The sequence below is a fragment of the Anomaloglossus baeobatrachus genome, chromosome 6 (assembly GCF_048569485.1).
Source record: "Anomaloglossus baeobatrachus isolate aAnoBae1 chromosome 6, aAnoBae1.hap1, whole genome shotgun sequence".
In the NCBI taxonomy this organism is placed as follows: Eukaryota; Metazoa; Chordata; class Amphibia; order Anura; family Aromobatidae; genus Anomaloglossus; species Anomaloglossus baeobatrachus.
The window spans coordinates 579,461,791-579,489,637 of NC_134358.1; the positions used below are offsets into that span (position 1 = coordinate 579,461,791).

Sequence of the window (27,847 nt, forward strand, 5' to 3'; positions counted from 1 at the left end):
AGAGACTGTTTGGCGAGCCATTGGCTGACATCATTAAGCAGTCCAAGGGTAAAGACTCCTCTTTACCACAACCCAGAACACCCAAACCTCAGCAGAAAAAGTGGCAGCAGAGGTTTCAGTCCTTTCGAGGTTCGGGCAAGACACCATTTACCTCGTCCAAAGGGACTCAGAGGACGCAAAGAAACTCAGATTCGTGGCGGACTCACACACGCCCCAAGAAAGCAAATGGAGGTACCGCTTCCAAAGCGGCTACCTCATGACTTCCAGCCCCCCCCCTCCGCATCGCCGGTCGGGGGCAGGCTCTCCCGCTTTTCCGGCATTTGGATGTCACAGGTCAAAGACCGGTGGGTGACGGACATTTTGTCTCGCGGGTACAGAATCGAGTTCAATTCTCGTCCTCCAGCTCGGTTCTTCAGAACCTCCCCACGGCCAGACCGAGCAGATGCTCTGCTGCAGGCGGTGGATTCCCTAAAAGCGGAAGGAGTGGTTATCCCAGTCCCTCCTCAGGAACAAGGGCAAGGGTTTTACTCCAATCTCTTTGTGGTTCCAAAAAAGGACGGCTCGTTCCGTCCTGTTCTGGACCTAAAACGGCTCAACAAGCATGTGCACGCCAGGAGGTTCCGGATGGAAACCCTCCGCTCTGTCATTGCCTCAATGTCCAGAGGAGACTTCCTTGCCTCAATAGACATCAGAGATGCTTATCTCCACGTGCCAATTGCTACAGAACATCAACGTTTTCTACGTTTTGTGATAGGAGACGACCATTTTCAGTTCGTAGCTCTTCCATTTGGTCTGGCGACAGCCCCACGGGTCTTCACCAAGGTCATGGCGGCGGTGGTAGCAGTCTTGCACTCTCAGGGACACTCGGTGATCCCTTACCTAGACGATTTATTGGTCAAAGCTCCCTCTCAGGAGGCATGCCAACTCAGCCTGAATGCTACGCTGGAGACTCTACAGTCTTTCGGATGGATCATCAACTTTCCAAAGTCGATCCTATCACCGACTCAGTCATTAACGTATCTTGGCATGGAGTTTCATACTCTAGCAGCGATAGTGAAGCTTCCGCTGGACAAGCAGCGGTCACTACAGACAGGGGTGCAATCTCTCCTGCAGGGCCAGTTGCATCCCTTGCGGCGCCTCATGCATTTCCTAGGGAAGATGGTGGCAGCCATGGAAGCAGTTCCCTTTGCGCAGTTTCATCTGCGCCCACTTCAATGGGACATTCTCCGCCAATGGGACGGGAAGTCAACGTCCCTGGACAGGAAAGTCTCGCTTTCCCAGACGGCCAAAGACTCTCTACAATGGTGGCTCCTTCCCACATCATTGTCTCAGGGAAGATCCTTCCTGCCCCCATCCTGGGCAGTAGTCACGACAGATGCGAGTCTGTCAGGGTGGGGAGCAGTATTTCTCCACCACAGGGCTCAGGGGACGTGGACTCCGCAGGAGTCCACCCTTCAGATCAATGTTCTGGAGATCAGAGCAGTGTATCTTGCTCTACTGGCCTTCCAACAGTGGCTGGAAGGAAAGCAGATCCGAATCCAATCGGACAACTCCACAGCGGTGGCATACATCAACCACCAAGGAGGGACGCGCAGTCGGCAAGCCTTCCAAGAAGTCCGGCGCATTCTAATGTGGGTGGAGGACAGAGCATCCACCATATCCGCGGTTCACATCCCAGGCGTAGAAAACTGGGAAGCAGACTTCCTCAGTCGCCAGGGCATGGACGCAGGGGAATGGTCCCTTCACCCGGACGTGTTTCAGGAAATCTGTCGCCGCTGGGGAGTGCCGGACGTCGACCTAATGGCGTCCCGGCACAACAACAAGGTCCCGGCATTCATGGCGAGGTCGCGCGATCAAAGAGCTCTGGCGGCAGACGCCTTGGTTCAAGATTGGTCGCAGTTTCAGCTCCCATACGTGTTTCCACCTCTGGCGCTCTTGCCCAGAGTGCTACGCAAGATCAGATCCGAGTGCAGCCGCGTCATACTCGTCGCTCCAGACTGGCCGAGGAGGTCGTGGTATCCGGATCTGTGGCATCTCACGATCGGTCGACCGTGGTCACTGCCAGACCGACCAGACTTACTGTCCCAAGGGCCGTTTTTCCATCAGAATTCTGCGGCCCTGAACCTGACTGTGTGGCCATTGAGTCCTGGATCCTAGCGTCTGCTGGATTATCTCAGGGAGTCATTGCCACAATGAGACAAGCTAGAAAGTCGAATTCGGCTAAGATCTACCACAGAACGTGGAAGATTTTCTTGTCCTGGTGCTCTGCTCAGGGAGTGTCTCCCTGGCCATTTGCATTGCCCAAGTTTCTTTCCTTCCTGCAATCGGGGTTAGAAAAGGGCTTGTCGCTCAGCTCCCTTAAAGGGCAAGTTTCGGCACTATCCGTGTTTTTTCAGAAGCGTCTAGCACGTCTTCCTAAGGTGCGCACGTTCCTGCAGGGGGTCTGTCATATTGTGCTCCCGTACAAGCGACCGTTAGATCCATGGGATCTGAACAGGGTACTAGTTGCTCTCCAGAAGCCGCCCTTCGAGCCTCTGAAGGAAGTTTCCTTTTCTCGGCTGTCGCAGAAAGTGGCGTTTCTTGTTGCAATCACATCGCTTCGGCGAGTGTCTGAGCTGGCAGCTCTGTCATCCAAGGCTCCCTTCCTGGTGTTCCACCAGGACAAGGTTGTGCTGCGCCCCATTCCGGAGTTTCTCCCTAAGGTCGTATCCTCTTTTCATCTTAATCAGGATATTTCCTTGCCTTCTTTTTGCCCTCATCCGGTTCACCGGTATGAAAAGGCCTTACGTTTGCTAGATCTGGTGAGAGCACTCAGAATCTACATTTCCCGCACGGCGCCCATACGCCGTGCCGATGCACTTTTCGTCCTTGTCGCTGGTCCGCGCAAGGGGTTGCAGGCTTCTAAAGCCACCCTGGCTCGATGGATCAAAGAACCAATTCTAGAGGCCTACCGTTCTGCGGGGCTTCCGGTTCCTTCAGGGCTAAAAGCCCACTCAACCAGAGCCGTGGGTGCGTCCTGGGCATTACGTCACCAGGCTTCGGCTCAACAGGTGTGCCAGGCAGCTACCTGGTCCAGTCTGCACACTTTCACCAAGCATTATCAGGTGCATACCTATGCTTCGGCGGATGCCAGCTTAGGTAGAAGAGTCCTGCAGGCGGCAGTGACACCCCCGTAGGGGAGGGCTGTTTTGCAGCTCTAACATGAGGTATTTATTTACCCACCCAGGGACAGCTTTTGGACGTCCCAATCGTCTGGGTCTCCCAATAGAGCGCTGAAGAAGAAGGGAATTTTGTTACTTACCGTAAATTCCTTTTCTTCTAGCTCTTATTGGGAGACCCAGCACCCGCCCTGTTGTCCTTCGGGATGTTTTTTTGTTGTTTGCGAGTACACATGTTGTTCATGTTGAACGGTTTTTCAGTTCTCCGATGTTATTCGGAGTTAATTTGTTTAAACCAGTTATTGGCTTCCTCCTTCTTGCTTTGGCACTAAAACTGGAGAACCCGTGATACCACGGGGGGGTATAGCCAGAGGGGGAGGGGCCTTGCACTTTTAATGTAGTGCTTTGTGTGGCCTCCAGAGGGCAGTAGCTATACCCCAATCGTCTGGGTCTCCCAATAAGAGCTAGAAGAAAAGGAATTTACGGTAAGTAACAAAATTCCCTTCTTCCTCAGGATCGGGATCTGGTGCTGCAGCGGATCGCTGAGGATCGGCGGATGCAGCATGACAAGGAGAAAATGGCATCAGCAGCGAGTGAGAGGCCGGAGAAGCAACAGCTCCCGCTCGTCCAGTCCACCGCCCACAACCAGTGCGCCCTGATGGTGAGAGCTCTGGTGTAATATATGGTGACTGCTGTCATGTATGATATGTGGGTGTCAGCTGTGCCCCTCCCCCACTTTGTACCTGGCTGCCTGCTCTCTTACAGGTGCGTCTGCCGTCTGGACAGTGTGTGCGGCTGTCGCTGGCCGGTGACTCGCGGCTGCAAGCCGTGTACGATCACGTGTGCATGCTGCTCCCGGAGCCCGGCAAATTGCTACAGACGTTTCCCAGCAGACGCTTCACCGACGAGGATCTGTCCCGCAGCCTCCAGGAGCTGGGACTGACCCCCAGGCGCCACTCTGTGTGTGCACCCCGGGGCCCCTACCACCTCGGGGCCCCCTGAGTCCTCCCCAGAGCCCCTCACGTGTGACGCAGCCCAGCTGATGATGCAAGGGGACAAGCTGCTGCCCATCCTCCGATCTCCAGCCCAGGCAGTGACTCCCAACATCCACATGGCGGCAGAACCCGCCCCACCGCACAGCTGGGGTGTGTATATCATGTACAGAGGTGGGGGGTGTATATAATGTACGGGGGTGAGAGGGTGTATATAATCTACGGGGGTGAGAGGGTGTATATAATCTACGGGGGTGAGAGGGTGTATATAATGTACGGGCGTGGGGGGTGAATATAATGTGTGGAGTTGGTCTATATTATGTACGGGGGTGGGGATGGTGTATATAATATGTGGGGGGGTGTATATAATGTACGGGGGTGGCTGTGGTGTATATAATATATAGGGGTGGTGAATATAATGTAATGGGGTGAAGGGTGTATATAGTGTATGGAGGTGAGAGGGTGTATATAATGTATGGAGGTGAGAGGGTGTATATAATGTACGGGGGTGAAGGGTGTATATAATGTATGGAGGCGATGTGTATATAATGTACAGTGTCATGTTAAAACTCTAAGGTCCGGGGGGGGGATATATGGCAACCTCTGAAAGGAAGATGTACAGAGAAAGACATCTCTTTGTTCTCTTGGGAGGAAAAACTATGAACTCAGTTTTTAGGTGCCACGTTAATGCTAGAGAAATGAAAAGCATATTGTCGGAATCTCAGCGAACCGCTGAATCCAGCGCAACGTCTGGGTTTGCTAGGCGATCGCTGGTATCCCAACAAATGGGTATTGGCCAATAAAACCACGCTAGATTTACTGTGTTTGGTTTCTATGCCAATGAAAAATCGAGATATAAAATATGATGCTGATATCTCTCACCGGTGTGACCCAGGGGCAAAGATGTGCAAAAAACTAGAATTACCTAATTTTGCTGAACATATGGAACCAAAAACAAGCCGGACCTCATTAAAGAACTGTTACAATGGGACGCAAAGCAAGTCCGTTCCCCCAGTGCTGATGACGGGGAGACAAGACAAGCCCTGGATGATGCTGCGGCCAGGGCCTCTTCTGCAGCTTCAAGCCAGACCAGCAACCGGGGCAGCATGGACTCCTACCTGCAGATGGCCCTACAGCATTTAGGTGCAGAAGACTGGGAGAGACGGCTGAAGCTCATTCAGAAATATGAAGAGGCTGAGAGAACTGAGAGCCAGGCAGAGGCTGAGAGCCGAGCACCAGGCCCAGGCTGAGAGAGCCGAGCGAGAGGCTGAGAGAGCTGAGCGCCAGGTCCAAGCAGAGGCTGAGAGAGCCGCGCGTCAGGCCTAGTCTGAGTGAGCCGCGCGTCAGGCCCAGGCTGAGTGAGCCGCACGTCAGGCCTAGGCTGAGAGAGCCGTGCATCAGGCCCAGGCTGAGAGAGCCGCTCGTCAGGCCCAGGCTGAGAGAGCCGAGCGTCAGGCCCAGGCTGAGAGAGCCGCGCGTCAGGCCCAGGCTGAGAGAGCCGCGCGTCAGGCCCAGGCTGAGAGAGCCGAGCGTGAGGCCCAGGCTGAGAGAGCCGAGCGTCAGGCCCTGTCTGAGAGAGCCACGCGTCAGGCCCAGGCTGAGAGAGCCGAGCGTCAGGCCCAGACTGAGAGAGCCGAGCGTCAGGCCCAATCTGAGAGAGCCACGCGTCAGGCCCAGACTGAGACAGCCGCACGTCAGGCCCAGACTGAGAGACACGCACGTCAGGCCCAGTCTGAGAGAGCCGCGCGTCAGGCCCAGTCTGAGAGAGCCGCGCGTCAGGCCCAGTCTGAGAGAGCCGAGCGTCAGGCCCAGGATGAGAGCCGAGCGTGAGGCCCAGGCTGAGAGAGCCGCGCGTCAGGCCTAGTCTGAGTGAGCCGAGCACCAGGCCCAGTCTGAGAGAGCAGCGCATCAGGCCCAGTCTGAGAGAGCAGCGCATCAGGCCCAGTCTGAGAGAGCCATGCGTCAGGCCCAATTTGAGAGAGCAGCGCATCAGGCCCAGGCCGAGAGAGCGGCGCGTCAGGCCCAGCCTGAGAGAGCGGCGCGTCAGGCCCAGTCTGAGAGAGCCGCGCGTCAGGCCCAGTCTGAGAGAGCCGCGCGTCAGGCCCAGTCTGAGAGAGCCGCGCGTCAGGCCCAGTCTGACAGAGCCGCGCGTCAGGCCCAGTCTGAGAGAGCCGCGCGTCAGGCCCAGTCTGAGAGAGCCGCGCGTCAGGCCCAGTCTGAGAGAGCCGCGCGTCAGGCCCAGTCTGAGAGAGCCGCGCGTCAGGCCCAGTCTGAGAGAGCCGCACGTCAGGCCCAGTCTGAGAGAGCCGCGCATTAGGCCCAGTCTGAGAGAGCAGCGCATCAGGCCCAGTCTGAGAGAGCCGCGCGTCAGGCCCAGTTTGAGAGAGCAGCGCATCAGGCCCAGGCTGAGAGAGCGGCGCGTCAGGCCCAATCTGAGAGAGCCGCGCGTCAGGCCCAGTCTGAGAGAGCAGCGCGTCAGGCCCAGTCTGAGAGAGCCGCGCGTCAGGCCCAGTCTGAGAGAGCCGCGCGTCAGGCCCAGTCTGAGAGAGCCGCGCGTCAGGCCCAGTCTGAGAGAGCCGCGCGTCAGGCCCAGTCTGAGAGAGCCGCGCGTCAGGCCCAGTCTGAGAGAGCCGCGCGTCAGGCCCAGTCTGAGATAGCCGCGCGTCATGCCCAGTCTGAGAGAGCAGCGCATCAGGCCCAGGCTGAGAGAGCCGCGCGTCAGGCCCAATCTGAGAGAGCCGCGCGTCAGGCCCAGTCTGAGAGAGCCGCGCGTCAGGCCCAGTCTGAGAGAACCGCGCGTCAGGCCCAGTCTGAGAGAGCCGCGCATCAGGCCCAGGCTGAGCGCCACGCCCAGGCTGAGAGAGCCGAGCACCAGGCCCAGGCTGAAAGAGCTGAGCGTCAGGCCCAGGCTGAGAAAGGCGAGCGCCAGGCCCAGGCTGAGAGAGATGAGCACCAGGCACAGAGAGACCATGAACTGAAGGTCCTCCAAGTCCGGCAGCAAACATCTTCCCCACTGAACTGTGAGTCCAATAATGCCAACAGCTTAAAGCCCGGCCTGAGCACTTCCCTGTGTTGGAAAAGGACGGGGACTTGAAAAAAACTTGCTTGCAGTACCAGTTGCCCAAGGGACAATGGGCACGATACCCAAGGCCCTGTCACACACAGAGATAAATCTGCGGCAGATCTGTGGTTGCAGTGAAATTGTGGACAATCAATGCCCAGTTTGTGGCTGTGTACAAATGGAACAATATGTCCATGATTTCACTGCAACCACAGATCTGCCAAAGATTTATCTCTGTGTGTGACGGAGCCTTTAACCCCAGGGCTGTGAGGCAAGGCCCTAGATGCGTTTGCGAGTGTCCCTCAACAGCAGAGTGGAGACTATGAGGCCATAAAGCAGGCCCTAATATGGAAGTAACAGCTGACTCCAGAGGTGTACCGCAAAAAGTTCCGGACCATCCAGTTTGGGCCTCAGGACAGCTACAGTGACATTGTGGATGGTTTCTGGACCATCTTTCAGCAGTGGATCCAAGGACTGTCCATTACAACCTTTGAGGACTTAAAAAACCTGATGGTGAAGGACCAACTTCTACATACTTTACTAGTCCTGTGGACATACGACAGTTCATTATGGACCGGGAGCCAAAGAAGGCCATGAAAGCGGCCAGATTGGCGACACATATGTGGCCAACCATGCATCGGAGGCGTGGAAGCCGTTCGCTGCCAGATGGAAAGACAGGGGGTAATATGACAAATACAACCCCTGCCAGCTGACCTCCCGGAGGTCCTGTCCCATCTGCCAGTGCCAGGCCCAGTCTGAGAGAGCCGCGCGTCAGGCCCAGTCTGAGAGAGCCGCGCGTCAGGCCCAGTCTGAGAGAGCCGAGCGTCAGGCCCAGACTGAGAGAGCCGAGCGTCAGGCCCAATCTGAGAGAGCCACGCGTCAGGCCCAGACTGAGAGAGACGCACGTCAGGCCCAGACTGAGAGAGACGCACGTCAGGCCCAGTCTGAGAGAGCCGCGCGTCAGGCCCAGTCTGAGAGAGCCGCGCGTCAGGCCCAGTCTGAGAGAGCCGAGCGCCAGGCCCAGTCTGAGAGAGCCGAGCGTGAGGCCCAGGCTGAGAGAGCGGCGCGTCAGGCCCAGTCTGAGAGAGCCGCGCGTCAGGCCCAGTCTGAGAGAGCCGCGCGTCAGGCCCAGTCTGAGAGAGCCGCGCGTCAGGCCCAGTCTGAGAGAGCCGCGCGTCAGGCCCAGTCTGAGAGAGCCGCGCGTCAGGCCCAGTCTGAGAGAGCCGCGCGTCAGGCCCAGTCTGAGAGAGCCCCGCGTCAGGCCCAGACTGAGAGAGACGCACGTCAGGCCCAGTCTGAGAGAGCAGCGCATCAGGCCCAGGCTGAGCGCCACGCCCAGGCTGAGAGAGCCGAGCACCAGGCCCGGGCTGAAAGAGCTGAGCGTCAGGCCCAGGCTGAGAAAGGCGAGCGCCAGGCCCAGGCTGAGAGAGATGAGCACCAGGCACAGAGAGACCATGAACTAAAGGTCCTCCAAGTCCGGCAGCAAACATCTTCCCCACTGAACTGTGAGTCCAATAATGCCAACAGCTTAAAGCCCGGCCTGAGCACTTCCCTGTGTTGGAAAAGGACGGGGACTTGAAAAAAACTTGCTTGCAGTACCAGTTGCCCAAGGGACAATGGGCACGATACTTAACCCCAGGGCTGTGAGGCAAGGCCCTAGATGCGTTTGCGAGTGTCCCTCAACAGCAGAGTGGAGACTATGAGGCCATAAAGCAGGCCCTAATATGGAAGTAACAGCTGACTCCAGAGGTGTACCGCAAAAAGTTCCGGACCATCCAGTTTGGGCCTCAGGACAGCTACAGTGACATTGTGGATGGTTTCTGGACCATCTTTCAGCAGTGGATCCAAGGACTGTCCATTACAACCTTTGAGGACTTAAAAAACCTGATGGTGAAGGACCAACTTCTACATACTTTACTAGTCCTGTGGACATACGACAGTTCATTATGGACCGGGAGCCAAAGAAGGCCATGAAAGCGGCCAGATTGGCGACACATATGTGGCCAACCATGCATCGGAGGCGTGGAAGCCGTTCGCTGCCAGATGGAAAGACAGGGGGTAATATGACAAATACAACCCCTGCCAGCTGACCTCCCGGAGGTTCTGTCCCATCTGCCAGTGCCCGGCCCACCTCTGACACTCGCAGGTGTTTTACCTGTAACTGGCCTGGACACCTCAGCTCTGTTTGTCCAGAGAGGCAGAAGAGGAACCCCACACCCAAGGCACAAGGGCCTAATGCAACTGTTTTTCTGGTGGGGGAGGAGGGTGAAACGGTCTGTAAAAACTTACACTCCATCACCGTGGGCGACACCATCACCATGGGGTCAAGGACACCGCAGCCCAATGAACCTGGATCCACCCTAGGCTGTTGCCCCTGGAAACTTTATTCCTGGAAATCTCCTGACTGTTACTGAGGTCGGGGGTGAGCATCCCTATGGCCCGGGTTTCCCTGGACTGGGGTACTGGGAAACAATGGAAAGACGTGGGGGTATCTGAGCACCTCCCAGTGAGTGTGTTATTGGGAACTGATGTGATGCGGATGGTCGCGCAAGTGTTTACCTAACGACCCTCCCCAGTCCGATGAGTCATGTGACCCATTGATAAATCATGTGATCCAAATGATGATCAGAATGTGATTACTAATGTTGTGCATGGTAATAAAGTGGAGGAGTGTGCAGGGAACCCCAGCCAGGCCACGCTGCAGGGTGACGTGGCTGAGGATTCCCCCAAAGTAGTAAGTGTCTGCGCTGACGGAGATGGAGGCAGACATGAGGACCATGAGGAAGGTGGTCACATGCATCTGACCAGTGTCACAGCGGATGGTGACACGGCCGGTGGTAGCTGCCCCATGATTGGCACTGCTCCTAAGGTATTACGGGATGAGGAGTAAGTAACACCCAAAGCCTGTCAGGCTGATGGGACAAAGTCGTTATTCCTTGGGGAGACAGCCTTCATCGGCGCTGTCACCCGCAGTTAGAGTGCTCAGACACCTCTTCTCCCAGAGGGATAATGGATCTGGTTACGGACTCAGAGCAGGTCCCAGAGGGCCCAAGTGAAGTTGTAACCTTAACGTCACTTTTGGCTGCCTCTAGCCAAGAGTTCCAGGCTGCTCTACAAACCAATGCCAGTCTAGAGACGTTAAAGGACCTCGCAGAGAAGCCCTCCTCCGAGACCGATAAGGAGAGGGTGTACTGGGACCAGGGGAGGTTGTACCAGGAGACTGTTCCCTGTAACCCCCCAACAGGAGTGGCTGAGGGAAACACAGCTGGTGGTGTTCTACCGCTTTATAGGAGTGAGTTGCTGCGGATTGCCCATGAGATCCCACTCGCCGGACACTTGGGGGTCAGCAAAACCAAGGCCCGGCTGTCTCACCACTTCTATTGGCCCAAAATGGGGACAGATGTTGCCAATTACTGCTGCTTCTGTGTCACATGTCAAAGAGTGGAAAAGTCAGGACCTACTACCAAAGCTCCCCTGATCTCTTTGCCGGTGATAGAGGAGCCTTTTCAGAGGATTGCTGTGGACATCATTGGGCCTTTGGACGTCCCCAGCAGTTCTGTAAAACGTTTCATTCTTACTGTGGTAGACTATGCTACCCGGTATCCGGAGGCAGTGACTCTGTCCTCAATTGGGGCTGATAAGGTGGCAGATGCCCTCTTGACTATACTCTCCTGAGTAGGATTTCCCAGGGAGATGCTTACCGATCAGGGGACCCAGTTCATGTCTCGTCTAATGGAGGCTCTCTGTAAGAAAATGCAGGTGCAGCATCTGGTATCAAGCTCCTATCACCCACAGACCATTGGTTTGTGTGAGTGAGTAATTTAATAGTACACTTAAGCATATGCTTAAGATGCTGGTTGAGTCACATGGACGCGACTGGGAGCAGGATCTTATATACCTGCTGTTTGGCAGACAGATCCGGGGCCTCTTGGTCTGGTAAGAGAATCCTGGGATGAGGAACTGAACTCCCCAGAAGTGTGGAGTATGTCATGCGGCTCCGTGACAAAATGCAGTCTATGGCGCGGCTGGTGAATGAGAATATGATGCAGGCCCAGGCCAGCCAGAAGCTCTGGTACAACTAACACACTCGGGAGCGGGTGTGCGAAGTGTGTCAGAAGGTGTGGGTCCTAGTTCCAATGACCCAGAACAAGCTTCAGGCGGCCTGGGAGGGTCTATACCTTGTGCATCAGCGCATCAATGACGTAAACTATGTGGTCACCATTGACCAAGCCAGGAGGGGGGAAAAGGTCTTCCATGTCAACATGATGAAAGCTCATCATGACCCGGAAGCCTTCGCCCTTTCTGTGTGTAGCCTTCCCGAGGAAGGTGAAAGTGAAGTCTTCGTGGACTTGCTTGCATTGGCCCGGGATGGAGGGTCTATTGAGGCGGCATTCAACCCACTGCTATCCATGGACCAAAGGTCCCAGCTGCGGGAGATGTTCCGGTCCTACCTGACGACCTTCACGAATGTCCCAGGGAAGGCGTTGCTAGCCACCCACCAGGTGGACACAGTTAGTCATTCCCCCGTCCGTCAACCCCCATACCGTGTCTCCCTAGAGGTACAAAAGGACATAAAAAGGGAGATCGATGAAATGCTAACCCTGGCGGTGATCCGGAGGTCCAAAAGTGCATGGGCCTCGCCTGTAGTTTTGGTTACAAAAAAGGACCGGACAACCTGGTTTTGCGTGGACTACTGGAGTCTAAATGCCATCATAGCACCCGATGCATACTCAATCCCACTCATCGATGAGCTACTGGATTGCTTAGCCGGGGCCCAGTACCTGACAATCATGGACCTGAGTCGAGGGTACTGGCATATTCCTATGTCCAAGGAAGCACAAGAAAGGTCCGCCTTCATCACCACATTCGGGCTGTATGAATCCCTCGTAATGCCCTTTGGCATGAGAAATGCTCCTGCCACTTTCCAGTGACTGGTACACAGCTGCTCGAGGGACTAGAAGGGTTTGCTGTCGCTTACCTTGATGACATTGCCATCTTTAGTCCCACTTGGGAGGAATCTCACAGAACTGGAAGACGAGCCAGTAATCTCCCAGAACTGGAAGATGTCTCCAAGGAAAAGAAGAGCATGCAAGACAAGCCTGGAATCTCACAGAACTGGAAGACGTCTCCAAGGAAGAGCAGTGCATGCAAGACGAGCCAGGAATCTCACAGAACTGGAAGACGTCTCCAAGGAAGAGCAGTGCATGAAAGATGAGTCAGGAAACTCAGACTTCTCCAAGGAAGAAGGGAGGAAAATCCCTCAAACAAGAATTAAAAGACTCTTTGCTGCTACAAAAAGCGTTTACAAGCTGTGATACTTGCTAAAGAGGGTGCTAACCATGCAGGGTGTCCAAACTTTTTCTTTGTAGCATTTTCCTTTTTGGTTAATTTAAAAATATAAAAGATGAAAATATTTATTTTTTTACTTAAAATAAAGAAGACATGTGTCCTCTGTAACTTTCTGCCTTTTAGAGATAATTTCATCTTCAACTTGCTTAACTGTTCACAATAACAGTATATTTGACCAGGGGTGCATGAACTTTTGCATGGCACCTTCTGTAATGTATGGGGCTGGTGGTGGTGTATATAATGTACGGGGGTGGGGGTGGTGGTGTATATAATGTATGGGGTGGTGTATATATTGTACGGGGCAGGGCAGTGTATATAACAAACAGGGGAAATGTCTATGTAACGTATGGGGGGGGGTGTAAAATATATGGGAGTGGGGGATGGTGCATACATAGCGTAGGGGGTGTATATAACATACAGGGACGGGGGGCTGTATACTTGTGGACAAGTGACAGGACACTATATTACATATCATGTATTTGTACTCTCTGATGACTACTACCCTCATGATCCTCAGGGCGCGGACACCGCTTGGCTCATCAGGAGGAGAATGGAGCTGAGGAGGAGGCGGCGGCGGCAGGAGATGGAGGTGAGGAGGCAGCGGTGGCAGGTGATGGAGGTGAGGAGGAGGAGGCAGGTGATGGAGGTATGGAGGTGAGGAGGAGGCAGGAGATGGAGGTGAGGAGGAGGAGGCAGGTGATGGAGGTGAGGAGGAGGAGGCAGGAGATGGAGGTGAGGAGGAGGCGGCAGGGGATGGAGGTGAGGAGGAGGCGGCAGGTGATGGAGGTGAGGAGGAGGAGGAGGCAGGAGATGGAGGTGAGGAGGAGGAGGCAGGAGATGGAGGTGAGGAGGTAGGAGATGGAGGTGAGGAGGAGGAGGAGGCAGGAGATGGAGGTGAGGAGGCAGGAGATGGAGGTGAGGAGGAGGAGGCAGGTGATGGAGGTGAGGAGGAGGAGGCAGGTGATGGAGGTGAGGAGGAGGCGGCAGGTGATGGAGGTGAGGAGGAGGAGGCAGGAGATGGAGGTGAGGAGGAGGAGGCAGGAGATGGAGGTGAGGAGGAGGAGGCAGGAGATGGAGGTGAGGAGGAGGAGGAGGCAGGAGATGGAGGTGAGGAGGAGGTGGCAGGTGAAGGAGGTGAGGAGGAGGGGGCGGCAGGAGATGAAGGTGAGGAGCAGGAGGCAGGAGATGGAGGTGAGGAGGAGGAGGCAGGAGATGGAGGTGAGGAGGAGGAGGCAGGAGATGGAGGTGAGGAGGAGGAGGCAGGAGATGGAGGTGAGGAGGAGGTGGCAGGTGATGGAGGTGAGGAGGAGGAGGTGGCAGGTGATGGAGGTGAGGAGGAGGAGGTGGCAGGTGATGGAGGTGAGGAGCAGGAGGCAGGAGATGGAGGTGAGGAGGAGGAGGCAGGAGATGGAGGTGAGGAGGAGGAGGCAGGAGATGGAGGTGAGGAGGAGGAGGCAGGAGATGGAGGTGAGGAGGAGGCAGGAGATGGAGGTGAGGAGGAGGTGGCAGGAGATGGAGGTGAGGAGGAGGAGGCAGGAGATGGAGGTGAGGAGGAGGAGGCGGCAGGAGATGGAGGTGAGGAGGAGGAGGCAGGAGATGGAGGTGAGGAGGAGGAGGCGGCAGGAGATGGAGGTGAGGAGGAGGAGGCGGCAGGAGATGGAGGTGAGGAGGAGGAGGCGGCAGGAGATGGAGGTGAGGAGGAGGAGGCAGGAGATGGAGGTGAGGAGGAGGAGGCAGGTGATGGAGGTGAGGAGGAGGAGGCGGCAGGTGATGGAGGTGAGGAGGAGGAGGCAGGAGATGGAGGTGAGGAGGAGGAGGTAGGAGATGGAGGTGAGGAGGAGGAGGCAGGTGATGGAGGTGAGGAGGAGGAGGCGGCAGGAGATGGAGGTGAGGAGCAGGAGGCAGGAGATGGAGGTGAGGAGGAGGAGGCAGGAGATGGAGGTGAAGAGGAGGAGGCGGCAGGAGATGGAGGTGAGGAGGAGGAGGCGGCAGGTGATGGAGGTGAGGAGGAGGAGGCAGGAGATGGAGGTGAGGAGGAGGAGGTAGGAGATGGAGGTGAGGAGGAGGAGGCAGGTGATGGAGGTGAGGAGGAGGAGGCGGCAGGAGATGGAGATGAGGAGCAGGAGGCAGGAGATGGAGGTGAGGAGGAGGAGGCAGGAGATGGAGGTGAAGAGGAGGAGGCGGCAGGAGATGGAGGTGAGGAGGAGGAGGCGGCAGGAGATGGAGGTGAGGAGCAGGAGGCAGGAGATGGAGGTGAGGAGGAGGCGGCAGGAGATGGAGGTGAGGAGCAGGAGGCAGGAGATGGAGGTGAGGAGGAGGAGGCGGCAGGAGATGGAGGTGAGGAGGAGGCAGGAGATGGAGGTGAGGAGGAGGCGGCGGCAGGAGATGGAGGTGAGGAGGAGGCGGCAGGAGATGGAGGTGAGGAGCAGGAGGCAGGAGATGGAGGTGAGGAGGAGGAGGCGGCAGGAGATGGAGGTGAGGAGGAGGAGGCGGCAGGAGATGGAGGTGAGGAGGAGGAGGAGGCAGGAGATGGAGGTGAGGAAGAGGCGGCAGGTGATGGAGGTGAGGAGGAGGAGGCAGGTGATGGAGGTGAGGAGGAGGAGGCAGGTGATGGAAGTGAGGAGGAGGAGACAGGAGATGAAGGTGAGGAGGAGGAGGCAGGAGATGGAGGTGAGGAGGAGGAGGCAGGAGATGGAGGTGAGGAGGAGGCAGGAGATGGAGGTGAGGAGGAGGAGGCAGGAGATGGAGGTGAGGAGGCAGGAGATGGAGGTGAGGAGGAGGAGGCAGGTGATGGAGGTGAGGAGGAGGAGGCAGGAGATGGAGGTGAGGAGGAGGAGGAGGCAGGAGATGGAGGTGAGGAGGAGGAGGCAGGAGATGGAGGTGAGGAGGAGGAGGCAGGTGATGGAGGTGAGGAGGAGGAGGCAGGAGATGGAGGTGAGGAGGAGGAGGCAGGAGATGGAGGTGAGGAGGAGGAGGCAGGAGATGGAGGTGAGGAGGAGGAGGCAGGTGATGGAGGTGAGGAGGAGGAGGCAGGAGATGGAGGTGAGGAGGAGGAGGCAGGAGATGGAGGTGAGGAGGAGGAGGCAGGAGATGGAGGTGAGGAGGAGGAGGCAGGAGATGGAGGTGAGGAGCAGGAGGCAGGAGATGGAGGTGAGGAGGAGGAGGTGGCAGGTGATGGAGGTGAGGAGCAGGAGGCAGGAGATGGAGGTGAGGAGGAGGAGGCAGGTGATGGAGGTGAGGAGAAGGAGGTGGCAGGTGATGGAGGTGAGGAGCAGGAGGCAGGAGATGGAGGTGAGGAGGAGGAGGCAGGTGATGGAGGTGAGGAGGAGGAGGCAGGAGATGGAGGTGAGGAGGCAGGAGATGGAGGTGAGGAGGAGGAGGCAGGTGATGGAGGTGAGGAGGAGGAGGCAGGTGATGGAGGTGAGGAGGAGGAGGCAGGAGATGGAGGTGAGGAGCAGGAGGCAGGAGATGGAGGTGAGGAGGAGGAGGCAGGAGATGGAGGTGAGGAGGAGGAGGCAGGAGATGGAGGTGAGGAGGCAGGAGATGGAGGTGAGGAGGAGGAGGCAGGTGATGGAGGTGAGGAGGAGGAGGCAGGAGATGGAGGTGAGGAGGAGGAGGTGGCAGGTGATGGAGGTGAGGAGCAGGAGGCAGGAGATGGAGGTGAGGAGGAGGAGGCAGGAGATGGAGGTGAGGAGGAGGAGGTGGCAGGTGATGGAGGTGAGGAGCAGGAGGCAGGAAATGGAGGTGAGGAGGAGGAGGCAGGAGATGGAGGTGAGGAGGAGGAGGCAGGAGATGGAGGTGAGGAGGCAGGAGATGGAGGTGAGGAGGAGGAGGCAGGTGATGGAGGTGAGGAGGAGGAGGCAGGAGATGGAGGTGAGGAGGAGGAGGAGGCAGGAGATGGAGGTGAGGAGGAGGAGGCAGGAGATGGAGGTGAGGAGGAGGAGGCAGGTGATGGAGGTGAGGAGGAGGAGGCAGGAGATGGAGGTGAGGAGGAGGAGGCAGGAGATGGAGGTGAGGAGGAGGAGGCAGGTGATGGAGGTGAGGAGGAGGAGGCAGGAGATGGAGGTGAGGAGGAGGAGGCAGGAGATGGAGGTGAGGAGGAGGAGGCAGGAGATGGAGGTGAGGAGGAGGAGGCAGGAGATGGAGGTGAGGAGCAGGAGGCAGGAGATGGAGGTGAGGAGCAGGAGGCAGGAGATGGAGGTGAGGAGCATGAGGCAGGAGATGGAGGTGAGGAGGAGGAGGCAGGAGATGGAGGTGAGGAGGAGGAGGCAGGAGATGGAGGTGAGGAGGAGGAGGCAGGAGATGGAGGTGAGGAGGAGGAGGTGGCAGGTGATGGAGGTGAGGAGCAGGAAACAGGAGATGGAGGTGAGGAGGAGGAGGCAGGAGATGGAGGTGAGGAGGAGGAGGCAGGAGATGGAGGTGAGGAGCATGAGGCAGGAGATGGAGGTGAGGAGCAGGAGGCAGGAGATGGAGGTGAGGAGGAGGAGGCAGGAGATGGAGGTGAGGAGGAGGTGGCAGGTGAAGGAGGTGAGGAGGAGGAGGCAGGTGATGGAGGTGAGGAGCAGGAGGCAGGAGATGGAGGTGAGGAGGAGGAGGCAGGAGATGGAGGTGAGGAGGAGGAGGCAGGAGATGGAGGTGAGGAGGCAGGAGATGGAGGTGAGGAGGAGGAGGCAGGAGATGGAGGTGAGGAGGAGGAGGTGGCAGGTGATGGAGGTGAGGAGGAGGCAGGAGATGGAGGTGAGGAGGAGGAGGCAGGTGATGGAGGTGAGGAGGAGGAGGCAGGAGATGGAGGTGAGGAGGAGGAGGCAGGAGATGGAGGTGAGGAGGAGGAGGCAGGTGACGGAGGTGAGGAGGAGGAGGCAGGAGATGGAGGTGAGGAGGAGGAGGCAGGAGATGGAGGTGAGGAGGAGGAGGTGGCAGGTGATGTAGGTGAGGAGGAGGCAGGAGATGGAGGTGAGGAGGAGGAGGCAGGTGATGGAGGTGAGGAGGAGGAGGCAGGAGATGGAGGTGAGGAGGAGGAGGCAGGAGATGGAGGTGAGGAGGAGGAGGCAGGAGATGGAGGTGAGGAGGAGGAGGAGGCAGGAGATGGAGGTGAGGAGGAGGAGGCAGGAGATGGAGGTGAGGAGGAGGAGGCAGGAGATGGAGGTGAGGAGGAGGAGGCAGGTGATGGAGGTGAGGAGGAGGAGGCAGGTGATGGAGGTGAGGAGGAGGAGGCAGGAGATGGAGGTGAGGAGCAGGAGGCAGGAGATGGAGGTGAGGAGGAGGAGGCAGGAGATGGAGGTGAGGAGGAGGAGGCAGGTGATGGAGGTGAGGAGGAGGTGGCAGGTGATGGAGGTGAGGAGCAGGAGGCAGGAGATGGAGGTGAGGAGGAGGAGGCAGGAGATGGAGGTGAGGAGGAGGTGGCAGGTTAAGGAGGTGAGGAGGAGGAGGCGGCAGAAGATGGAGATGAGGAGGAGGAGGCAGGTGATGGAGGTGAGGAGGAGGAGGCAGGAGATGGAGGTGAGGAGGAGGAAGCAGGAGATGGAGGTGAGGAGGAGGAGGCAGGAGATGGAGGTGAGGAGGAGGAGGCAGGAGATGGAGGTGAGGAGGAGGAGGCAGGTGATGGAGGTGAGGAGCAGGAGGCAGGAGATGGAGGTGAGGAGCAGGAGATGGAGGTGAGGAGGAGGAGGCAGGAGATGGAGGTGAGGAGCAGGAGGCAGGAGATGGAGGTGAGGAGGAGGAGGCAGGTGATGGAGGTGAGGAGGAGGAGGCAGGAGATGGAGGTGAGGAGGCAGGTGATGGAGGTGAGGAGGAGGTGGCAGGTGATGGAGGTGAGGAGGAGGAGGCAGGTGATGGAGGTGAGGAGGAGGTGGCAGGTGATGGAGGTGAGGAGCAGGAGGCAGGAGATGGAGGTGAGGAGGAGGAGGCAGGAGATGGAGGTGAGGAGGAGGAGGTGGCAGGTGATGGAGGTGAGGAGCAGGAGGCAGGAGATGGAGGTGAGGAGCAGGAGGCAGGAGATGGAGGTGAGGAGGAGGAGGCAGGAGATGGAGGTGAGGAGGAGGTGGCAGGTGATGGAGGTGAGGAGGAGGAGGCGGCAGGAGATGAAGGTGAGGAGCAGGAGGCAGGTGATGGAGGTGAGGAGCAGGAGGCAGGAGATGGAGGTGAGGAGGAGGAGGCAGGAGATGGAGGTGAGGAGGAGGAGGCAGGAGATGGAGGTGAGGAGCAGGAGGCAGGAGATGGAGGTGAGGAGGAGGAGGCAGGAGATGGAGGTGAGGAGGAGGAGGCAGGTGATGGAGGTGAGGAGGAGGAGGCAGGAGATGGAGGTGAGGAGGTGGCAGGTGATGGAGGTGAGGAGCAGGAGGCAGGAGATGGAGGTGAGGAGGAGGAGGCAGGTGATGGAGGTGAGGAGGAGGAGGCAGGAGATGGAGGTGAGGAGCAGGAGGCAGGAGATGGAGGTGAGGAGGAGGAGGCAGGAGATGGAGGTGAGGAGGAGGAGGCAGGAGATGGAGGTGAGGAGGAGGAGGCAGGAGATGGAGGTGAGGAGGAGGAGGCAGGAGATGGAGGTGAGGAGGAGGAGGCAGGAGATGGAGGTGAGGAGCAGGAGGCAGGAGATGGAGGTGAGGAGGAGGAGGCAGGAGATGGAGGTGAGGAGGAGGAGGCAGGAGATGGAGGTGAGGAGGAGGAGGCAGGAGATGGAGGTGAGGAGGAGGAGGCAGGAGATGGAGGTGAGGAGGAGGAGGCAGGAGATGGAGGTGAGGAGGAGGAGGCAGGAGATGGAGGTGAGGAGGAGGAGGCAGGAGATGGAGGTGAGGAGGAGGAGGCAGGAGATGGAGGTGAGGAGGAGGAGGCAGGTGATGGAGGTGAGGAGGAGGAGGTGGCAGGTGATGGAGGTGAGGAGCAGGAGGCAGGAGATGGAGGTGAGGAGGAGGAGGTGGCAGGTGATGGAGGTGAGGAGCAGGAGGCAGGAGATGGAGGTGAGGAGGAGGAGGTGGCAGGTGATGGAGGTGAGGAGCAGTAGGCAGGAGATGGAGGTGAGGAGCAGGAGGCAGGAGATGGAGGTGAGGAGGAGGAGGCAGGAGATGGAGGTGAGGAGGAGGAGGCAGGAGATGGAGATGAGGAGGAGGAGGCAGGTGATGGAGGTGAGGAGGAGGAGGCAGGAGATGGAGGTGAGGAGGAGGAGGCAGGAGATGGAGGTGAGGAGGAGGAGGCAGGAGATGGAGGTGAGGAGTAGGAGGCAGGTGATGGAGGTGAGGAGGAGGAGGTGGCAGGTGATGGAGGTGAGGAGGAGGAGGCAGGTGATGGAGGTGAGGAGGAGGAGGCAGGAGATGGAGGTGAGGAGGAGGAGGCAGGAGATGGAGGTGAGGAGCAGGAGGCAGGAGATGGAGGTGAGGAGGAGGAGGCAGGAGATGGAGGTGAGGAGCAGGAGGCAGGAGATGGAGGTGAGGAGGAGGAGGCAGGAGATGGAGGTGAGGAGGAGGAGGCAGGTGATGGAGGTGAGGAGGAGGTGGCAGGTGATGGAGGTGAGGAGCAGGAGGCAGGAGATGGAGGTGAGGAGGAGGAGGTGGCAGGTGATGGAGGTGAGGAGCAGGAGGCAGGAGATGGAGGTGAGGAGCAGGAGGCAGGAGATGGAGGTGAGGAGGCAGGAGATGGAGGTGAGGAGGAGGAGGTGGCAGGTGATGGAGGTGAGGAGGAGGAGGCGGCAGGAGATGAAGGTGAGGAGCAGGAGGCAGGTGATGGAGGTGAGGAGCAGGAGGCAGGAGATGGAGGTGAGGAGGAGGAGGCAGGAGATGGAGGTGAGGAGGAGGTGGCAGGTTAAGGAGGTGAGGAGGAGGAGGCGGCAGAAGATGGAGATGAGGAGGAGGAGGCAGGTGATGGAGGTGAGGAGGAGGAGGCAGGAGATGGAGGTGAGGAGGAGGAAGCAGGAGATGGAGGTGAGGAGGAGGAGGCAGGAGATGGAGGTGAGGAGGAGGAGGCAGGTGATGGAGGTGAGGAGCAGGAGGCAGGAGATGGAGGTGAGGAGCAGGAGATGGAGGTGAGGAGGAGGAGGCAGGAGATGGAGGTGAGGAGCAGGAGGCAGGAGATGGAGGTGAGGAGGAGGAGGCAGGTGATGGAGGTGAGGAGGAGGAGGCAGGAGATGGAGGTGAGGAGGCAGGTGATGGAGGTGAGGAGGAGGTGGCAGGTGATGGAGGTGAGGAGGAGGAGGCAGGTGATGGAGGTGAGGAGGAGGTGGCAGGTGATGGAGGTGAGGAGCAGGAGGCAGGAGATGGAGGTGAGGAGGAGGAGGCAGGAGATGGAGGTGAGGAGGAGGAGGTGGCAGGTGATGGAGGTGAGGAGCAGGAGGCAGGAGATGGAGGTGAGGAGCAGGAGGCAGGAGATGGAGGTGAGGAGGAGGAGGCAGGAGATGGAGGTGAGGAGGAGGTGGCAGGTGATGGAGGTGAGGAGGAGGAGGCGGCAGGAGATGAAGGTGAGGAGCAGGAGGCAGGTGATGGAGGTGAGGAGCAGGAGGCAGGAGATGGAGGTGAGGAGGAGGAGGCAGGAGATGGAGGTGAGGAGGAGGAGGCAGGAGATGGAGGTGAGGAGCAGGAGGCAGGAGATGGAGGTGAGGAGGAGGAGGCAGGAGATGGAGGTGAGGAGGAGGAGGCAGGTGATGGAGGTGAGGAGGAGGAGGCAGGAGATGGAGGTGAGGAGGTGGCAGGTGATGGAGGTGAGGAGCAGGAGGCAGGAGATGGAGGTGAGGAGGAGGAGGCAGGTGATGGAGGTGAGGAGGAGGAGGCAGGAGATGGAGGTGAGGAGCAGGAGGCAGGAGATGGAGGTGAGGAGGAGGAGGCAGGAGATGGAGGTGAGGAGGAGGAGGCAGGAGATGGAGGTGAGGAGGAGGAGGCAGGAGATGGAGGTGAGGAGGAGGAGGCAGGAGATGGAGGTGAGGAGGAGGAGGCAGGAGATGGAGGTGAGGAGCAGGAGGCAGGAGATGGAGGTGAGGAGGAGGAGGCAGGAGATGGAGGTGAGGAGGAGGAGGCAGGAGATGGAGGTGAGGAGGAGGAGGCAGGTGATGGAGGTGAGGAGGAGGAGGTGGCAGGTGATGGAGGTGAGGAGGAGGAGGCAGGTGATGGAGGTGAGGAGGAGGAGGCAGGAGATGGAGGTGAGGAGGAGGAGGCAGGAGATGGAGGTGAGGAGCAGGAGGCAGGAGATGGAGGTGAGGAGGAGGAGGCAGGAGATGGAGGTGAGGAGCAGGAGGCAGGAGATGGAGGTGAGGAGGAGGAGGCAGGAGATGGAGGTGAGGAGGAGGAGGCAGGTGATGGAGGTGAGGAGGAGGTGGCAGGTGATGGAGGTGAGGAGCAGGAGGCAGGAGATGGAGGTGAGGAGGAGGAGGTGGCAGGTGATGGAGGTGAGGAGCAGGAGGCAGGAGATGGAGGTGAGGAGCAGGAGGCAGGAGATGGAGGTGAGGAGGCAGGAGATGGAGGTGAGGAGGAGGAGGTGGCAGGTGATGGAGGTGAGGAGGAGGAGGCGGCAGGAGATGAAGGTGAGGAGCAGGAGGCAGGTGATGGAGGTGAGGAGCAGGAGGCAGGAGATGGAGGTGAGGAGGAGAAGGCAGGAGATGGAGGTGAGGAGGAGGAGGCAGGTGATGGAGGTGAGGAGGAGGTGGCAGGTGATGGAGGTGAGGAGGAGGAGGCAGGAGATGGAGGTGAGGAGCAGGAGGCAGGAGATGGAGGTGAGGAGGAGGAGGCAGGAGATGGAGGTGAGGAGGAGGTGGCAGGTGAAGGAGGTGAGGAGGAGGAGGCAGGTGATGGAGGTGAGGAGCAGGAGGCAGGAGATGGAGGTGAGGAGGAGGAGGCAGGAGATGGAGGTGAGGAGGAGGCAGGAGATGGAGGTGAGGAGGCAGGAGATGGAGGTGAGGAGGAGGAGGCAGGAGATGGAGGGGAGGAGGAGGAGGTGGCAGGTGATGGAGGTGAGGAGGAGGCAGGAGATGGAGGTGAGGAGGAGGAGGCAGGTGATGGAGGTGAGGAGGAGGAGGCAGGAGATGGAGGTGAGGAGGAGGAGGCAGGAGATGGAGGTGAGGAGGAGGAGGCAGGTGATGGAGGTGAGGAGGAGGAGGCAGGAGATGGAGGTGAGGAGGAGGAGGCAGGAGATGGAGGTGAGGAGGAGGAGGCAGGAGATGGAGGTGAGGAGCAGGAGGCAGGAGATGGAGGTGAGGAGCAGGAGGCAGGAGATGGAGGTGAGGAGGAGGAGGCAGGAGATGGAGGTGAGGAGGAGGCAGGTGATGGAGGTGAGGAGGAGGAGGCAGGAGATGGAGGTGAGGAGGAGGAGGCAGGAGATGGAGGTGAGGAGGAGAAGGCAGGAGATGGAGGTGAGGAGGAGGAGGCAGGTGATGGAGGTGAGGAGGAGGAGGTGGCAGGTGATGGAGGTGAGGAGGAGGAGGCAGGTGATGGAGGTGAGGAGGAGGAGGCAGGAGATGGAGGTGAGGAGGAGGAGGCAGGAGATGGAGGTGAGGAGCAGGAGGCAGGAGATGGAGGTGAGGAGGAGGAGGCAGGAGATGGAGGTGAGGAGCAGGAGGCAGGAGATGGAGGTGAGGAGGAGGAGGCAGGAGATGGAGGTGAGGAGGAGGAGGCAGGTGATGGAGGTGAGGAGGAGGTGGCAGGTGATGGAGGTGAGGAGCAGGAGGCAGGAGATGGAGGTGAGGAGGAGGAGGTGGCAGGTGATGGAGGTGAGGAGCAGGAGGCAGGAGATGGAGGTGAGGAGCAGGAGGCAGGAGATGGAGGTGAGGAGGCAGGAGATGGAGGTGAGGAGGAGGAGGTGGCAGGTGATGGAGGTGAGGAGGAGGAGGCGGCAGGAGATGAAGGTGAGGAGCAGGAGGCAGGTGATGGAGGTGAGGAGCAGGAGGCAGGAGATGGAGGTGAGGAGGAGAAGGCAGGAGATGGAGGTGAGGAGGAGGAGGCAGGTGATGGAGGTGAGGAGGAGGTGGCAGGTGATGGAGGTGAGGAGGAGGAGGCAGGAGATGGAGGTGAGGAGCAGGAGGCAGGAGATGGAGGTGAGGAGGAGGAGGCAGGAGATGGAGGTGAGGAGGAGGTGGCAGGTGAAGGAGGTGAGGAGGAGGAGGCAGGTGATGGAGGTGAGGAGCAGGAGGCAGGAGATGGAGGTGAGGAGGAGGAGGCAGGAGATGGAGGTGAGGAGGAGGCAGGAGATGGAGGTGAGGAGGCAGGAGATGGAGGTGAGGAGGAGGAGGCAGGAGATGGAGGGGAGGAGGAGGAGGTGGCAGGTGATGGAGGTGAGGAGGAGGCAGGAGATGGAGGTGAGGAGGAGGAGGCAGGTGATGGAGGTGAGGAGGAGGAGGCAGGAGATGGAGGTGAGGAGGAGGAGGCAGGAGATGGAGGTGAGGAGGAGGAGGCAGGTGATGGAGGTGAGGAGGAGGAGGCAGGAGATGGAGGTGAGGAGGAGGAGGCAGGAGATGGAGGTGAGGAGGAGGAGGCAGGAGATGGAGGTGAGGAGGAGGAGGCAGGAGATGGAGGTGAGGAGGAGGAGGTGGCAGGTGATGGAGGTGAGGAGGAGGCAGGAGATGGAGGTGAGGTGGAGGAGGCAGGTGATGGAGGTGAGGAGGAGGAGGCAGGAGATGGAGGTGAGGAGGAGGAGGCAGGAGATGGAGGTGAGGAGGAGGAGGCAGGAGATGGAGGTGAGGAGGAGGAGGAGGCAGGAGATGGAGGTGAGGAGGAGGAGGCAGGAGATGGAGGTGAGGAGGAGGAGGCAGGAGATGGAGGTGAGGAGGAGGAGGCAGGTGATGGAGGTGAGGAGGAGGAGGCAGGAGATGGAGGTGAGGAGCAGGAGGCAGGAGATGGAGGTGAGGAGGAGGAGGCAGGAGATGGAGGTGAGGAGGAGGAGGCAGGTGATGGAGGTGAGGAGGAGGAGGAGGCAGGAGATGGAGGTGAGGAGGAGGAGGTGGCAGGTGATGGAGGTGAGGAGCAGGAGGCAGGTGATGGAGGTGAGGAGGAGGAGGCAGGTGATGGAGGTGAGGAGGAGGAGGCAGGTGATGGAGGTGAGGAGGAGGAGGCAGGAGATGGAGGTGAGGAGGAGGAGGCAGGAGATGGAGGTGAGGAGGAGGAGGCAGGAGATGGAGGTGAGGAGGAGGAGGAGGCAGGAGATGGAGGTGAGGAGGAGGAGGCAGGAGATGGAGGTGAGAAGGAGGAGGCAGGAGATGGAGGTGAGGAGGAGGAGGCAGGTGATGGAGGTGAGGAGGAGGAGGAGGCAGGAGATGGAGGTGAGGAGGAGGAGGCAGGAGATGGAGGTGAGGAGGAGGAGGCAGGAGATGGAGGTGAGGAGGAGGAGGCAGGTGATGGAGGTGAGGAGGAGGAGGCAGGAGATGGAGGTGAGGAGCAGGAGGCAGGAGATGGAGGTGAGGAGGAGGTGGCAGGTGATGGAGGTGAGGAGCAGGAGGCAGGAGATGGAGGTGAGGAGGAGGAGGCAGGAGATGGAGGTGAGGAGGAGGTGGCAGGTTAAGGAGGTGAGGAGGAGGCGGCAGAAGATGGAGATGAGGAGGAGGAGGCAGGTGATGGAGGTGAGGAGGAGGAGGCAGGAGATGGAGGTGAGGAGGAGGAAGCAGGAGATGGAGGTGAGGAGGAGGAGGCAGGAGATGGAGGTGAGGAGGAGGAGGCAGGTGATGGAGGTGAGGAGGAGGATGCAGGAGATGGAGGTGAGGAGCAGGAGGCAGGAGATGGAGGTGAGGAGGAGGAGGCAGGTGATGGAGGTGAGGAGGAGGAGGCAGGTGATGGAGGTGAGGAGGAGGAGGCAGGTGATGGAGGTGAGGAGGAGGTGGCAGGTGATGGAGGTGAGGAGGAGGAGGCAGGAGATGGAGGTGAGGAGGAGGTGGCAGGTGATGGAGGTGAGGAGCAGGAGGCAGGAGATGGAGGTGAGGAGGAGGAGGCAGGAGATGGAGGTGAGGAGGAGGAGGTGGCAGGTGATGGAGGTGAGGAGGAGGAGGTGGCAGGTGATGGAGGTGAGGAGCAGGAGGCAGGAGATGGAGGTGAGGAGGAGGAGGCAGGAGATGGAGGTGAGGAGGAGGAGGTGGCAGGTGATGGAGGTGAGGAGCAGGAGGCAGGAGATGGAGGTAAGGAGGAGGAGGCAGGAGATGGAGGTGAGGAGCAGGAGGCAGGAGATGGAGGTGAGGAGGCAGGTGATGGAGGTGAGGAGGCAGGTGATGGAGGTGAGGAGGAGGTGGCAGGTGATGGAGGTGAGGAGGAGGAGGCAGGAGATGGAGGTGAGGAGGAGGAGGCAGGTGATGGAGGTGAGGAGGAGGAGGCAGGTGATGGAGGTGAGGAGGAGGAGGCAGGTGATGGAGGTGAGGAGGAGGTGGCAGGTGATGGAGGTGAGGAGGAGGAGGCAGGTGATGGAGGTGAGGAGGAGGTGGCAGGTGATGGAGGTGAGGAGCAGGAGGCAGGAGATGGAGGTGAGGAGGAGGAGGCAGGAGATGGAGGTGAGGAGGAGGAGGTGGCAGGTGATGGAGGTGAGGAGCAGGAGGCAGGAGATGGAGGTGAGGAGCAGGAGGCAGGTGATGGAGGTGAGGAGGAGGAGGCAGGAGATGGAGATGAGGAGGAGGTGGCAGGTGATGGAGGTGAGGAGGAGGAGGTGGCAGGTGATGGAGGTGAGGAGCAGGAGGCAGGAGATGGAGGAGGAGGAGGCAGGAGATGGAGGTGAGGAGGAGGAGGCAGGAGATGGAGGTGAGGAGGAGGTGGCAGGTGATGGAGGTGAGGAGGAGGAGGCGGCAGGAGATGAAGGTGAGGAGCAGGAGGCAGGTGATGGAGGTGAGGAGCAGGAGGCAGGAGATGGAGGTGAGGAGGAGGAGGCAGGAGATGGAGGTGAGGAGCAGGAGGCAGGAGATGGAGGTGAGGAGGAGGAGGCAGGAGATGGAGGTGAGGAGGAGGAGGCAGGTGATGGAGGTGAGGAGGTGGCAGGTGATGGAGGTGAGGAGCAGGAGGCAGGAGATGGAGGTGAGGAGGCAGGAGATGGAGGTGAGGAGGCAGGAGATGGAGGTGAGGAGGCAGGAGATGGAGGTGAGGAGGAGGAGGTGGCAGGTGATGGAGGTGAGGAGGAGGAGGCGGCAGGAGATGAAGGTGAGGAGCAGGAGGCAGGTGATGGAGGTGAGGAGGAGAAGGCAGGAGATGGAGGTGAGGAGGAGGAGGTGGCAGGTGATGGAGGTGAGGAGCAGGAGATGGAGGTGAGGAGGAGAAGGCAGGAGATGGAGGTGAGGAGGAGGAGGCGGCAGGTGATGGAGGTGAGGAGCAGGAGGCAGGAGATGGAGGTGAGGAGGAGGAGGCAGGTGATGGAGGTGAGGAGGAGGAGGAGGCAGGTGATGGAGGTGAGGAGGAGAAGGCAGGAGATGGAGGTGAGGAGGAGGAGGTGGCAGGTGATGGAGGTGAGGAGGAGGAGGCAGGTGATGGAGGTGAGGAGGAGGAGGCAGGTGATGGAAGTGAGGAGCAGGAGGCAGGAGATGGAGGTGAGGAGGAGAAGGCAGGAGATGGAGGTGAGGAGGAGGAGGCGGCAGGTGATGGAGGTGAGGAGCAGGAGGCAGGAGATGGAGGTGAGGAGGAGGAGGCAGGAGATGGAGGTGAGGAGGAGGAGGTGGCAGGTGATGGAGGTGAGGAGCAGGAGGCAGGAGATGGAGGTGAGGAGGAGGAGGCAGGAGATGGAGGTGAGGAGGAGGAGGCAGGTGATGGAGGTGAGGAGCAGGAGGCAGGAGATGGAGGTGAGGAGGAGGAGGCAGGAGATGGAGGTGAGGAGGAGGAGGCGGCAGGTGATGGAGGTGAGGAGCAGGAGGCAGGAGATGGAGGTGAGGAGGAGGAGGCAGGAGATGGAGGTGAGGAGGAGGAGGCGGCAGGTGATGGAGGTGAGGAGCAGGAGGCAGGAGATGGAGGTGAGGAGGAGGAGGCAGGAGATGGAGGTGAGGAGGAGGAGGCGGCAGGTGATGGAGGTGAGGAGCAGGAGGCAGGTGATGGAGGTGAGGAGCAGGAGGCAGGAGATGGAGGTGAGGAGGAGAAGGCAGGAGATGGAGGTGAGGAGGAGGAGGCGGCAGGTGATGGAGGTGAGGAGCAGGAGGCAGGAGATGGAGGTGAGGAGGCAGGAGATGGAGGTGAGGAGGAGGAGGCAGGAGATGGAGGGGAGGAGGAGGAGGTGGCAGGTGATGGAGGTGAGGAGGAGGCAGGAGATGGAGGTGAGGAGGAGGAGGCAGGTGATGGAGGTGAGGAGGAGGAGGCAGGAGATGGAGGTGAGGAGGAGGAGGCAGGAGATGGAGGTGAGGAGGAGGAGGCAGGTGATGGAGGTGAGGA

General features: G+C 59.2%; 2 protein-coding genes across 4 annotated transcripts in view; both read left to right on the plus strand.

Moving 5' to 3' along the window:
* LOC142244660 (uncharacterized) overlaps nt 1–4,160 on the plus strand; it is a 29,464-nt gene extending 25,304 nt beyond the window's left edge. For both annotated transcript variants that reach the window (XM_075316933.1, XM_075316934.1), the window contains exons 6-7: nt 3,673–3,819; nt 3,924–4,160. In XM_075316933.1, the coding sequence (XP_075173048.1) occupies nt 3,673–3,819; nt 3,924–4,160 (384 nt within the window). The remainder of the gene's footprint in view (nt 1–3,672; nt 3,820–3,923) is intronic.
* Nucleotides 4,161–4,200: 40 nt separating this feature from the next.
* Nucleotides 4,201–27,847, plus strand: part of LOC142244658 (uncharacterized) — a 155,376-nt gene continuing 131,729 nt past the window's right edge. The window contains exons 1-2 of one of the 2 annotated variants that reach the window (XM_075316931.1): nt 4,201–4,303; nt 13,078–13,179. In XM_075316931.1, coding sequence (XP_075173046.1) covers nt 4,201–4,303; nt 13,078–13,179 — 205 coding nt within the window. The remainder of the gene's footprint in view (nt 4,304–13,077; nt 13,180–27,847) is intronic. The other variant, XM_075316932.1, reaches the window with a different exon arrangement.